Genomic DNA, 12,885 nt, shown 5'->3' on the forward strand with positions numbered 1-12,885 from the left:
TGGAGAGACATCCAGATCTATTTGTCACTTCTTAGAGAAGTGTGTTTTGTTAAGCTAAAAGAGAGCACCATTTCTACAGAACTTTAAGAATCTGCCAGTCACATGACTAAACTTAAGCCTTTTCCTATAAGACCTCAGAAAAAAAAATACCATCAGCCAACAGTTCCTGAGTAGCACAGACCATTAAATCCAGAGATGTGCCTTCTTTTGTATCTTTGTAGTTCTAAGAATGTGTGTTTGTGTGTACATATGCTGGTGTGTACATATGTTTGTGCTCAAATGTTAAGTAGACATGTATGAGTGTAGAGCAGCTCCTCGGTTAGATCTGAGATAATCCTCCTTCAAAATACCTTTTCCAGTTGAATGCGTCTCTCTTCTTCACAGCTCAGCTTGTCAAAGAAACCTGTCTGCACATCAGTGCTCACAGCTGGGTGCCTCTTTACATATAAGCTTGGATACTCTTCCAAGCTGCAATGACTAAAAGCCAATATTTCTTTATTGTTTCCGAGTCACACTTGTCATATTATTGATTGGCGAAAATAAAAATAGTCTATAAGTGTTTGCAATTGCTTAAAGAAAAAGAGCTTTAACACAACACAACTCCCTTAATGCACTAAATGTCAAAAGTAGTCATTAATACTCTCCCTTTGTATCTAAAATGCTCTTACTGTGCAGACAGAACCAGTCCCTTTCTTTTCATTTGCCTCTTGACCACAGATTACTAAATCTCATCTCAACACATTTATTCAGTGGTTATGCTTTTATAATTATAATAACATTTTTTTGAGATTTATTCAATTGGAACCTCACCTTGAGGATTTTTTAGGTTTATTTTATGTCTGGTGGTTAATGAAGAATCTGTGTACACAATAATTCATTTAGATTTGGATTAAAACAAATATTTGATTGTTTATAAGTCATTGTCACTTCAGTTATTATTGTAATCCATGACATTCATGAATAATAACAACAACATTTACAGGAAACAATAAATTCAGTTATAATTACAAATTCAATTTCAAAAGCAGCTCTGCAGTATAGTGTCATTATTTAGCTTAGTTGAAATCTGTGTTATTATTCAATAATATCAAGCACAGTTAAACTTAAAGGATAATGCATATTACATGTTTAAGCCCCTTTAATTATCTGAGTGAAACATATCATAAAAATCTGACTTTTTTGTGTTTGAGTGCTGTGGGTCCCAGGTGCATCTACCAACCCAGAAAATGGGAAAAAAGAAGCCACTCAAATTTCGTGACATAGGAAGGGGATCTTATTATAAAATAACCGCCCCTTAATCTGCACGTTTCCAACCATTCTGTTTTTGACTTCCTTTCCCAGCTGTTTACCTACTTTCACAGACATAACCAACTGTGTTTCATAACTTATGTGTGTTTTTAACATAATCTTGTGTGTATTTGACAGTTTAAGCGCAATAAGACATGAAAGAGAGCTTAGTTTAGTACTCACATGCCATGTGACAGCCACTTTCTGTGTGTGTGTTTCAGATGTGTGCGTTCAGAAAACCATATATGTGACCCTGGACCACAAAACCAGTCATAAGGTTAAATTTTACAAAACTGAGATATATACATCTTATGAAAGCTCAATAAATAAGCTTTCTATTGATGTATGGTTTGTTAGGATAGGACAATATTTGACCGAGATACATTTATTTGAAAATCTGAAATCTAAGGGTGCAAAAAATCTAAATACTGAGAAAATCACCTTTAAAGTTCTCCAAATTAAGCTTTTAACAATGCATATTACTAATCAAAAACTACATTTTGATAGGTTTACAGTAGGAATTTTACAAAAAAATCTTCATGGAACATGATCTTTACTTAATTTCCTAACGATTTTTGACATAAAAGAAAAATCAATAATTTTGACCCATACAATGTATTTTTGGCTATTGCTACAAATATACCCCAGCGACTTAAGACTGGTTTTGTGGTCCAGGGTCACATATCATAAGTTTAAAGGGGTCATCGGATGCAAAACTAACTTTTACATGTTGTTTGAACATTAATGTGTGTTGGCAGTTTGTGTACACAACCACCCTACAATGATAAAAATCCACCCAGTGGTATTTTTTTAATCTTTAAAAGTAATATCCCCTTTTTAAAATCAGGTCATTGTCAGCTTCTTGTCAGTGTGACGGCACACAGAGGACGCTCCCACTATAGTTGATTGAGCGCCTTACCTTAGCCCGCCCTCACTGAGCTGAAACAATTCGACTCCGATTGCCATTGTGTTGACTCAGGTGCAGGGGAAGACAAGAATGTCTCTGACTGAGCAATTAATTTGTTCTGTTGTTGGATGTAATAATGAACATAGCAGTAGTCCTGACATCTGAGCTGCTGAAGATGCAGAGGATGACGTTACTTTCGTTTTTAAAAGGAAAGCGTCGATCCCGATCTACATATGCGTCTATGTTCGTGCGAATCCTTCCTGATGCAGCTTCATTCACAGCAGAAGTGAGTATAAGGGTTTTTATGCATCTTTGCAAATGGCCTTTCTTAATAACATGCTTGTTGGCAAGTTTTGCCGCTAAATGCAGCTAAAGTAAACATTACGGCTCATCATCACAGGCAGAGAGGGGCGGGGCGAGCAGAGCTCATTCGCATTTAAAGGACCATGCAATAAAATGAGTTGATTTTTTGCAGAGCTAATTTTGACAAGGTAAAAGGGTGTTTTTTACACTACTATTGTACACTACTTTACACTACTACTATATTTTTTAACCAGAATATATTATAGACTTTTCATTAAGACCCTAAAGAATAATATGAACTTGTGGAAAATGGGTATCGGATGACCCCTTTAATCTAATTGTCACGATGTAGGCAGGAACACACGAACAACGACGTAGTAAAAGACGAATATTTAATAAATCCAACGGAATACAAGCAGACACAGGAACAGCAGGGTAAGACATCCATATAACATTAAAGACCGACAAGAATACAGGGGAAACACACACCTTATATACACACACACAGACTAATTACACAGACAGGTGCAGACAATGACGGAGAAACCAAAACACTCAGAACAGCGGGGAAAATGGGAAAAACCAAACAAGAAAGTCCGGGGGTGTGACATTACCTCCCCCTCCCGGAAGGCACGTCCTCGTGCTGACAAACAGACAAAGGAAACAGAACAAAGTCTTTGGAGGGGGCTTAGTTGGAGGACGGACTCCCGGGAGGAGGGCACAAGATGGAGTCCAGGGTGGTGATGGAGGGAGGAGCCAAGGATGTGACAGGAATGGGCTGGAGCAGGAGGAGCCAGGTGGGACCCAGAACGCAGCCAAGATGTATTCCCACGGTGGAGCCGATGGAGGGAGGAGCCATGGTGGAGGAAGGGCTGACGACTCCAAGGGGCCGACAGACGGAGGCGGAGCAGGTGGTGGGAGAGCCCGAGGCGGAGACGGAAAGCCGATGATCTTGGGTGACACCGCGGATCCGGAGGGCCAAGGCGGACCCCAAGGCTCTGGCGACCAAGGCGGAGATGGAGATCCGGAGATCCGCGGCGGAGCCGGAGCGACAGAGGACCGAGGCTGTGCCCGCGGGAGGGAGGAGGTCCACAGAGCCGGTGGGACGGCGCAACGAGGCACAGCCGGAGGAGTAGAGTCCAGAGGCGAAGGTGGGGCGACGACTGACCAGGGCGGAGCCGGAGGGACGATGGTGCCCGGTGGAGCTGGTGGATCGACGGGCGACGGCGGAGACGAGGGAGCAGAGAGCCGGGGTGGAGCCGCAGGGTCGGAGGGCCGAGGCGGAGTCCAAGACTCTGAGGCTGGAGGCGATGGTGAGGGATCCTCCAGCCATGACACCGATGGAGACTGGCAGACCCGCGGCGAACCCACCGCACAGATGGTGGGCTGAGGGTGAGCAAGGGGACTGACAGATGACAGCGGGGATTCATGAAGGCTGGGCGGAACCAGCGGTGACTCTGGATGGCTGGGCGGAACCAGCGGAGATTCAGGCTTAGGCAGAAGAGGGAGGGTGGGAGGGAAGTCCAGGCAGATGGGTATTTCCGTGAAACAGTCAATTAAGTCCCCAGAGTTGTGCTCTTGCTCACCCCCAGTGGCAGTGCAGTGGACGGGGCTCTCTACAGCCCTCTCTTGCTCCATGAAGCACTCCACCGTCGTGGATGTAATGGCCGGCTCACGCACCTGATCAGCAGTTTTGACCCCGTCGGCACTCCATACTGCTGTCGCTCCGGGCTCGGGCTTTCCGTCTATGTAGGGCTCATAATCCGCGGGTCGGGGTGGCTGGCTGGGCTCTGGGTCCGGAGTGGCACTGGCGAGATGCTCCTTGGAACAGGCGGGGAACGCGGGTCTGTTTCTCGCCAGTGTCCACTCCACAAATGCGGCGAAATCCGCTCGAGGGCCGTCCTCGGACGACGGCGCTCTGCATGACGCGTTGAGGCTAGCGTCGTAGAACGCACAGAGCGCGTTGTCCGGGTAGCTGGTGGTGTTTGCTACAAGCTGGAACATGATCGTAAAACCCTCGAGCGGTAAATCCCCCTGCTTCAGCCGGAGGAGGATGAATTCTGGTTGGAGGAAGGGATCCATGGGGGAAACACACTACGGAAACAAAAAGACTGAAAAACAGAACGAAAAACAAAACGGGGTGGAATACGCAAAAAAAAAAACTGTTTCGGTCGGTCTTTCTGTCACGATGTAGGCAGGAACACACGAACAACGACGTAGTAAAAGACGAATATTTAATAAATCCAACGGAATACAGGCAAACACAGGAACAGCAGGGTAAGACATCCATATAACATTAAAGACCGACAAGAATACAGGGGAAACACACACCTTATATACACACACAGACTAATTACACAGACAGGTGCAGACAATGACGGAGAAACCAAAACACTCAGAACAGCGGGGAAAATGGGAAAAACCAAACAAGAAAGTCCGGGGGTGTGACACTAATATACATTGAATTTAATGATTTCAGAGTGATAGACATAATAATTAAAGCCAAACAGATGTTTTTTGCAGAGTATCTGAGTTATGAGCTGTAAAAGCACAGCCCATTCTGGAAAAGGGGCAGGGAACAGCAGCTCATTTGCATTTAAAGAGACATGGACTGCTTTCTGCTTTTACTCAAAATAGTAATTTTCAAAATAATATAATAAATTATAATGGTGATGAAGATAGCAACAACAATTTAATATGTAAAAGAACAATATGTACTTTTTTGTACTATTATAACTAAATTATATTAAATTAGGGGTGTGCGATATGATGATTTTTGATCGTGGACGATAAAAATGTCTCCACGATCTGCTTTTAAAAAAAAAATATCATAGTATCGTGCTATTTTATCAGTTCTAGTGCCTCAGTCTCAATGTATTGTACAACACGACATACATTTGCATCAGTGTTAACTCAGCGGTAGAGACTCACTGGACACTGCACTTATTTGCAATCACAAAAGTACATTATTTGCTTTAAAGTTTTGCTGGTTAAACATTTCAATTGTATGCTGTTCTGACATGCGCTTTTCAGCACACATACACCTGAAGCCCACACACTAAAAGCCTGTCAAATAGCGAACGGAACTATTTAATTAACTCTAATTAACTGAACTAAGTTATGTATCTTGTCTGACTGTGCTAATACTGTCAAAACACACAAGGTTTACATATAAACACAGTTGGTTATGCCTAAAGTGAAAGTACACAACTGAGAGAAAAACTGATGCATGCTTGTACACTACCAGTCAAAAGTTTGGACACACTTCCCCATTGTCTTTAATGGGGAAGTGTGTCCAAACTTTTGACTGGTAGTGTGTATTAGATGTGTGCAGCTCTTAAAGTGACAGTACTAAACATGCTGCCGCTTCTCATTAAAGGGATAGTTCACCCAAAAATTATAATTCTATTATTATTATTTTACTCACTTACTGTCACGATGTGCGGAGAATGAGGATCCAGAGGTAGACACGGGGAGGCAGGAATGCAAAACAACAAAGCCGGTACTTTGATTAGTAGTAAATCTCCATCACGTGTATATATATATATCATATATATATATACTTTGTTACCTTGAAAGGCTTTGTTTTTTTAAAGGGAAATTAGTTTGGCTGTACTGCTCAGACAACTTGCAAAATAGTAAAACTAACATGACAAAGAATCGTAATATGATATTTTTGCCATATCTCCCACCTCTATATCAGATGTATTTTATATAATCTACAAAACTCAGAAGGCAGGTTTTATCATTTTTGTTCTATAAAAACTAAATTGCAGCTGTTTCCATGTATTTCAATTAATACTATGTTATATCAGTACATACAGCTAATATCTAAAGTTAAAAGTTAGTTAATGTACACTGCTCTGAATAGGTGTGTCTTCCTCCATTCATCACCAGCACAAAAGGTCATGGAGAAATGAACAAATGTGAATAAAATGGTTGAAGTTATTTAGACTTTTCTTGCAAAAGGTGGTGAACTGAACAAAGATCTAGCCTGGTAATCAGAGAGCTGTGTGTATACAAACCTTACAAGACTGCTTGCATTAAAAAAAATATCATTGTGTTTATTATACTCTTCTCCATTCAGTTATAAAATGCTCTCTTTGTCAATCATTTTTCAACTTCTCACTCTGCTAATAACACCCAGGCCAACAAAGGCATAGATTCACACATGACTGGCTCTCTTAGCCTTGGTTTGGTCTTTGCGTGGCTCTTTATCCCTGGTTTACCTTCTACTGTCTCCATGGCTTATCTTCACAGGAGTGTGGAAGAGGCTGTGAGCCACTGCAACTCCCACTATAGCACGAAGCCACTCATTACAATGGCTTTACCCATCACTCCAGTGAAATCTGCTAGAACTATAGATGTAGTTGCTATGTATGTGCATGTGTGTGTGACACTGACAGTGAGACAGTGTTTTACAGAAAGAAAGTAATTAATTAGATGTTGGAAGAGGATTTTGAGCATTTTTTTAAATCTTGCATAGCTTCTGTTTTCATGATTAATGACAATAAGCAGAAGTTGCTGAAAATGTACTCACCCTCAGGCCATCCAAGATGATTTTGTTTCCTCATGGAAGCAGATTTGAAGAAATTTTGCATTGGATCACTTACTCACCATTGGATCTTCTGCATTAAATGGGTGCCGTTAGAATCAACTAATGCCTTAAGTGGAAAGCTGCATGTTTGTAATAAATCCATCATAAACTTTTGCTTCTGAATAAAATATGTGTCTTCCAGTGAAAAAGTCAATCTCACATTGACCCTCTCACATCAAAATCCACCAACATATTTGTTTAGAAATGTTTTGGACTGTTTTTATTTGTAAATGGTGCTTGATCTATGCATATTTCTCTCTATTGGTGAGTAAGTGTTCACCAAAAAAAAAAAAAGTATTTGCTAAATGTTTACAAATCTGCTTCTGTGAAGAAACAAACTCATCTTGGATGACCTGAGGGTGAGCAAGATGTTCTAGCTATTCCTTTAAGGTTTAAACTATGAAACTAGTTAATAAAACAAAACCAAACTAACATGTGAAACAATAGTGTCTCAACAAAATGATACTAGATACTGTAAATATGATACATTTTAGTTACTTTGTTGAATGCTGTTTTTTTTTTCAATGTTTGAAAGTAAGTAAGCCAGTAGTATCCTAAAGCCAGTTAGCTCAGGAATCTCATGGGATGTTTAAATGTATGAATTTATTTAACATGCCAGTGCCTTTTAAGATAAACAACCCATGAAATTCCTGAAACCCAAAGGGACGATTTGCACAAAATCTTTAAATAACAAATTTATGTTTTGTCTTTTTGAGCATTAAGAAAAAGGGAACTTCTTGGCACGTACAGACGAAATGCTGAGATCTTCCGAGCTGAATTTCTTCTTCACATCATGGGTGAAATGGCTCACAGCCAGTGAAATATACAGGCCAGTCTGCCAGGGACGGTTAGTGTTTCTGCAAGACAAATGTCTCTATCTATTCTGTGTATATCCCTCAATTGTCTCAACTTGTAGAGGATTTTATACTTTGCACTGCTTGGGCAATCTTTTGCCCTACAGGAAAAATCTATACTCTTCTTTTTTTGATAAGAAGAATTTATTTATATTTGACTGAGAGTCCATTTCATCATTTGGTCAGTGTAATAATTATAACACATTTTTCTGACAGTTATAATAGACAGCTGTTACCTTAAGAAACTACCTGATTTAACAATATTTTTGTTTATTTTTGTATTTTTTATTTGTGTATCCTAATGTATTTAAGTTGTTTTAGTGATATATTGTGATAGACCAGAATAAAACTAGGTAAATTTGAAGATGAGGATAAATTTAACTTATTTTGTCTTCTGGGAAACATGTAACTATCTTCTGTTGCCTCTGAAGGGCAGTACTAAATGAAAAAAATATGATATTTAGGCAAAATAAGAAAAATGTATACATCTCTATTCTGTTCAAAAGTTTTCACCCCCCGACTCAATGCATTGTTTTTCCTTCTGGAGCATCAGCCTTCTGAACCTTCTGTAATAGTTGCATATGAGTCCCTCAGTTGACCTCAGTGTGAAAAAAATGGATCTCAAAATCATACAGTCATTATTGGAAAGGGTTCAAATACACAAAAATGCTGGAAAACAAATAATTTGTGGGACCTTAAGGATTTTTCTGAAGAACAGCAGGCAGTTTAACTGTTCAGGACAAACAATGAACTCATTCACAACTATCACTAAACAAAAAACAAAAACAAAACAATACAAAACAAAAAAACAGCTGTGGATCATTCAGGTAACAATACAGTATTAAGAATCAAGGGGATGTAAACTTTTGAACGGGGTCATTTTTATAAATTAAACTATTATTTTCTCTTGTGGACTGATGTAAACATCTTTTATGTGAAATAGTGAAATGTATTATTCAGGTCAGTACTAAACAAACATGCATAAAATATGCATTTTGTATGATCTCTTATTTTGGTAAAATAATTAACATTTTGCAGATTCTGAAAGGGGGATGTAAACTTTTGACCTCAACTGTGTGTGTGTGTGTGTGTGTGTGTGTGTGTGTGTGTGTATGTATATGTATATGTATATGTATATATATATATATATATATATATATATATATATATATATATATATATATATATATATAAACCCAAACACCATCAGGATTTACAATGAGATGTACTGATTTAAAATATATATAGTACACAACATAAATATTAATACATCTCATTGTAAATCCTGATAGTGTTTGTTTCTCTGTGTGTGTGGGCACTGTGTTCTGTCTTTATGTTATTGTCACAGTTGCTGGAAAAACAATTTTTTATGAACTTTAAGTCATCATGTGGCCATCTGTTACACCACCTGCATTATTATCAGAGCATTTTACAATAACAAAGTAAATATAATTGGCAAGATTGTGGCTGGATTTCGTTTCACTCAACACACATTGCGTTTACATTAACACAATTACACGTAAATATAACAAAGTAAATATAATAGCTCATAGGCTGGCAAATTTACATTATTTAAATTGAAAAAAAAATGGTAACCTTAAATTGGTATCATGATTTAAATGTTCTATTCAAGTCTATCGTTCAACATGACAGAACAATACATTAACATGCTAACAAAAGTACATTTTATGTAGAAGAAAAGCTCTTTAAAATAACAGTTGAAGGTCACCACTTTTTTGTTCACTCCAAGTTTAACAGTGTATTTTCCCGGTGAAAACTCAGAGCTGCAATCAGACTCAATCATTCCAAAGACTGATTTCATCTCCTACAGCGGAAATTCGACCTGGAAAATGTCATGCAGCTATTGCAGCTGTAGACTTAAAGTTCATGTCTGCCCAACGTTTACTTGATATCTTCTGCGGTGGAGTTCATCGGGTTTATCGTCTCAGAGGGGGCGACGAGAGGAACGCTGGTAACACTGACCTAGAAACACATGTGCTTGTGAGCAGGTCTCACATGAGAGCTGAAACCAAATCCGTTTGTGGCTCAGATAGATGAGGAATGCAGACTACAAGAACGATCTCCATAGGTTCGAGAAAAAAAAAAACTTCACGTTTTAAACCCTTGATTTGAATCCCATTGGATTCCCGGGCGAATGAGAGTGAGCTCTTTATTTCTTACGTAGTGCAAATTGTAGGGACGTGATTAAATTCGTTTCGTTGGCAGTGCGCTCGCCCCCTTTGCTTGCATCACACTCTCGGAGGGAGACGGGCCCGCGCCTGGGAGCTGTCCCAGGCAACATGGTGCTGAAACCGCAGCGAGAGCGAGCATCCTCCGGCTTTACTGATGATCATCATAACAACTCGTGTTAGAACTGCACAACGCCTATCGTCGCATGAACCGCAACGCTTTGGATTACCACGCATGAGCCACTTCAGTATTTTGCCAGCAATTTGATTCAAAGGAAAGGCTCTGAATGTGACAAAACGACGGACAGCGGATGGCAAAAATATTTCCTCATCGTCGAAGCGAATCTGTTTCTTCTCTGGACTGATTTTCGAAAGACATGTCTGACATTACACGGGACAGTGAGCTAAACTGCCTTGGGATTTCTGCAACAAGGGCTGGGTGTTTAAGGAGATAGGCTGCCTGCACTAACAATACGTTGGCACCTTATATCTTTGAGAAGGGGACTTGTGCGGGATGCATTTGTAAGCGGTGGGACCTGAAACCTGAGATGAACGCCAAGGACAATTGCTGGCTAATTGGCAAGATTGTGGCTGGATTTCGTTTCACGCAACACACTTTGCGTTTACATTAACACAATTACACGGTAGTCGCTTTTGGATGATGGCTAATAAGCGAGGACGATGTCAATTGGAGAACAGAAATTGTGTACTGTGTGTTTATCGTAGACTTCCAGTTGTTTAATTTTTAGACAAACCAAGGCTGCCATTTGTTTGGCTCTTCTGACGAATAGCCCGCATTTCTGTTTTCCTGCTTTTGATGAATAGATGCCACTGGCAAGAGTACCTCAGGGTAGGAGCTCTTTTGTCAGAAGCCTTTCGCGGGAATCCCCGATATTTTCATTCAGATCGGGTTATTTGTCTGGAGGGTTATGTTAAAATTTTCGATTTGAGTATCTGTGAGTATAAGGCCAGTTGTAAACGCCCTCAGTAGGTAATGTCCCTGTAAACTGTTTTGTCGGGTATCCTAAATGTGGTTTATGTGGTAAAAATTTAAATGAACGCGTAGTATTGAAGTGCTCAAGATGACTGAATCAATATTACATTACGAGCAGGGTTGCTAGCCTAAAGGTAACAACTGCACGTTACCACTTTTGACAGCTACTATTACATGTGCGTACAATCGTCAGCTTCTCAATGGAAACACTTACGCGAGGACTCGCTCAGATGATGTAGCTCTCAGAATAACTTGAAAGTAAACACATTCTCTATGCCCAAACGGTCAGTTTGGGTGAGGGTGAGCAGAAAGCGGTGTTGCTCACGGGTCTAAAGCGGCTGCACAGGTGTTTTTCCTCGTTGGAAACCAAAAAGTAAGTTCTGTTATGTGATCTGCTCTGGAGTCCAGTAACAGATAGCCTTAGCATTATAGGCCGTTTAAAAACATAGACCGCCTTTCCATTATTCATAAGACGGGCACATGTTGTTGGCTATCGGTGTCATTGTATGGTGTTGGGGATTGTTAAGTCGCAGACCGATGCTGCGCCGCCAGGGCAAGCAGAAAGGCCGCTGTTGCGTCTTGTTCAGTGACCTGAAGGTTTTCCTACTCAGGCCACCGGCACCGTCGGCATCGCCACCTGCCTTCACACCCATGAACGAACTAAACGCGGAGGGCAATGCGACGAGCAGCGCCACGGAGAGCCACTCTTTAGCCAACGGACATTATCAGCCGGTAACAGGTGAGGCTGTGGACACACGAGGGCCAGAAGACTGGACTCATAGCGGAGTGGATTCGCCGAGGACACTGGACTGCTGCAGCTCATCTGAGGATTGCTCTAAGGAGAAGCTAGACGATAGGTTATCTCTAAACAGCTACACTGACAGTGGAGTCAGGACTCCATTGTGTCGGATCTGTTTTCAGGGCCCAGAGCAGGTAAGTAGTCCACATGCTTCCTTGTTTTGCTTGCTGAATGAAAGAATAGACTGTTTGTTGCACATATTTGCTCTCTATACTTTATACTACACTGTAAAAATCCACTACTGTAATTAAAAATTCTAGTAGCTGCCTTGGTGGTGTCAAAGTGACAACCTGCAGTGATAAGTTTATTGCACTTTTAAGACCACTTTGAATTCAATTACCGATGAAGAAATTCGAGCTCAAACTCTGAAAACTGAAGTCTAATGACAGCAATTATTGTGTCACACTTAATGGATAAAAACAAAGATTGTGTTACAATATAATAGAACGTTTTCACAGACAATAACACTGCCTGAATGACTTCAGAAATATTTGGACACTTAATCCACCAAAATGTATGTATGCCATTGCATTACATGATTATTATCACAACAAGCGGCATGTCCAGTTTGGAAACCCCTTGCAGAATCTGTGAATGAAAATGTGAATAATTTTAACAAAATAAGAGAAATTATACAAAATGCATGTTATTTTTTATTTAGTACTGTGCTGAGTTAGATATTTTACATAAAGGATGTTTATAATATAGTCCACAAGACAAAAATTGTCCTGAAATTATTAAAATAACCCCCTTTAAAAAGTTTAGGGAGCCTTGGTTCTTAATATTGTGTGTGGTTACCTGGATGATCAATGATCGACTGTTCTTCAGAAAAATCCTCCAGGTCCTGCAGATTCTTCTTTTCCAACATCTTTTGCATATTTGAAGCCTTTCCAGCAGTGACTGTATGATTTTGAGATCCATCTTTTCACACTGAGGACAATTGAGGGACTCAAAC

General features: G+C 40.2%; 2 protein-coding genes across 2 annotated transcripts in view; one reads left to right on the plus strand and one right to left on the minus strand.

Moving 5' to 3' along the window:
* Window positions 1–10,302, minus strand: part of vps8 (VPS8 subunit of CORVET complex) — a 151,753-nt gene extending 141,451 nt beyond the window's left edge. Inside the window, exons 1-2 of the mRNA XM_073842614.1 lie at window positions 10,204–10,302; window positions 9,855–9,931 (exon numbers count right to left, since the gene is read on the minus strand). Of these exons, the coding sequence (XP_073698715.1) occupies window positions 9,855–9,931; window positions 10,204–10,302 (176 nt within the window). The remainder of the gene's footprint in view (window positions 1–9,854; window positions 9,932–10,203) is intronic.
* The window catches only part of marchf4a (membrane-associated ring finger (C3HC4) 4a), a 61,503-nt gene continuing 58,617 nt past the window's right edge, over window positions 10,000–12,885 (plus strand). Inside the window, exon 1 of the mRNA XM_073842094.1 lies at window positions 10,000–12,064. Within this exon, the coding sequence (XP_073698195.1) occupies window positions 11,612–12,064 (453 nt within the window). The 5' untranslated portion in view covers window positions 10,000–11,611. The remainder of the gene's footprint in view (window positions 12,065–12,885) is intronic.

This window comes from Garra rufa, chromosome 6 (assembly GCF_049309525.1).
Source record: "Garra rufa chromosome 6, GarRuf1.0, whole genome shotgun sequence".
NCBI classification, from domain to species: Eukaryota; Metazoa; Chordata; class Actinopteri; order Cypriniformes; family Cyprinidae; genus Garra; species Garra rufa.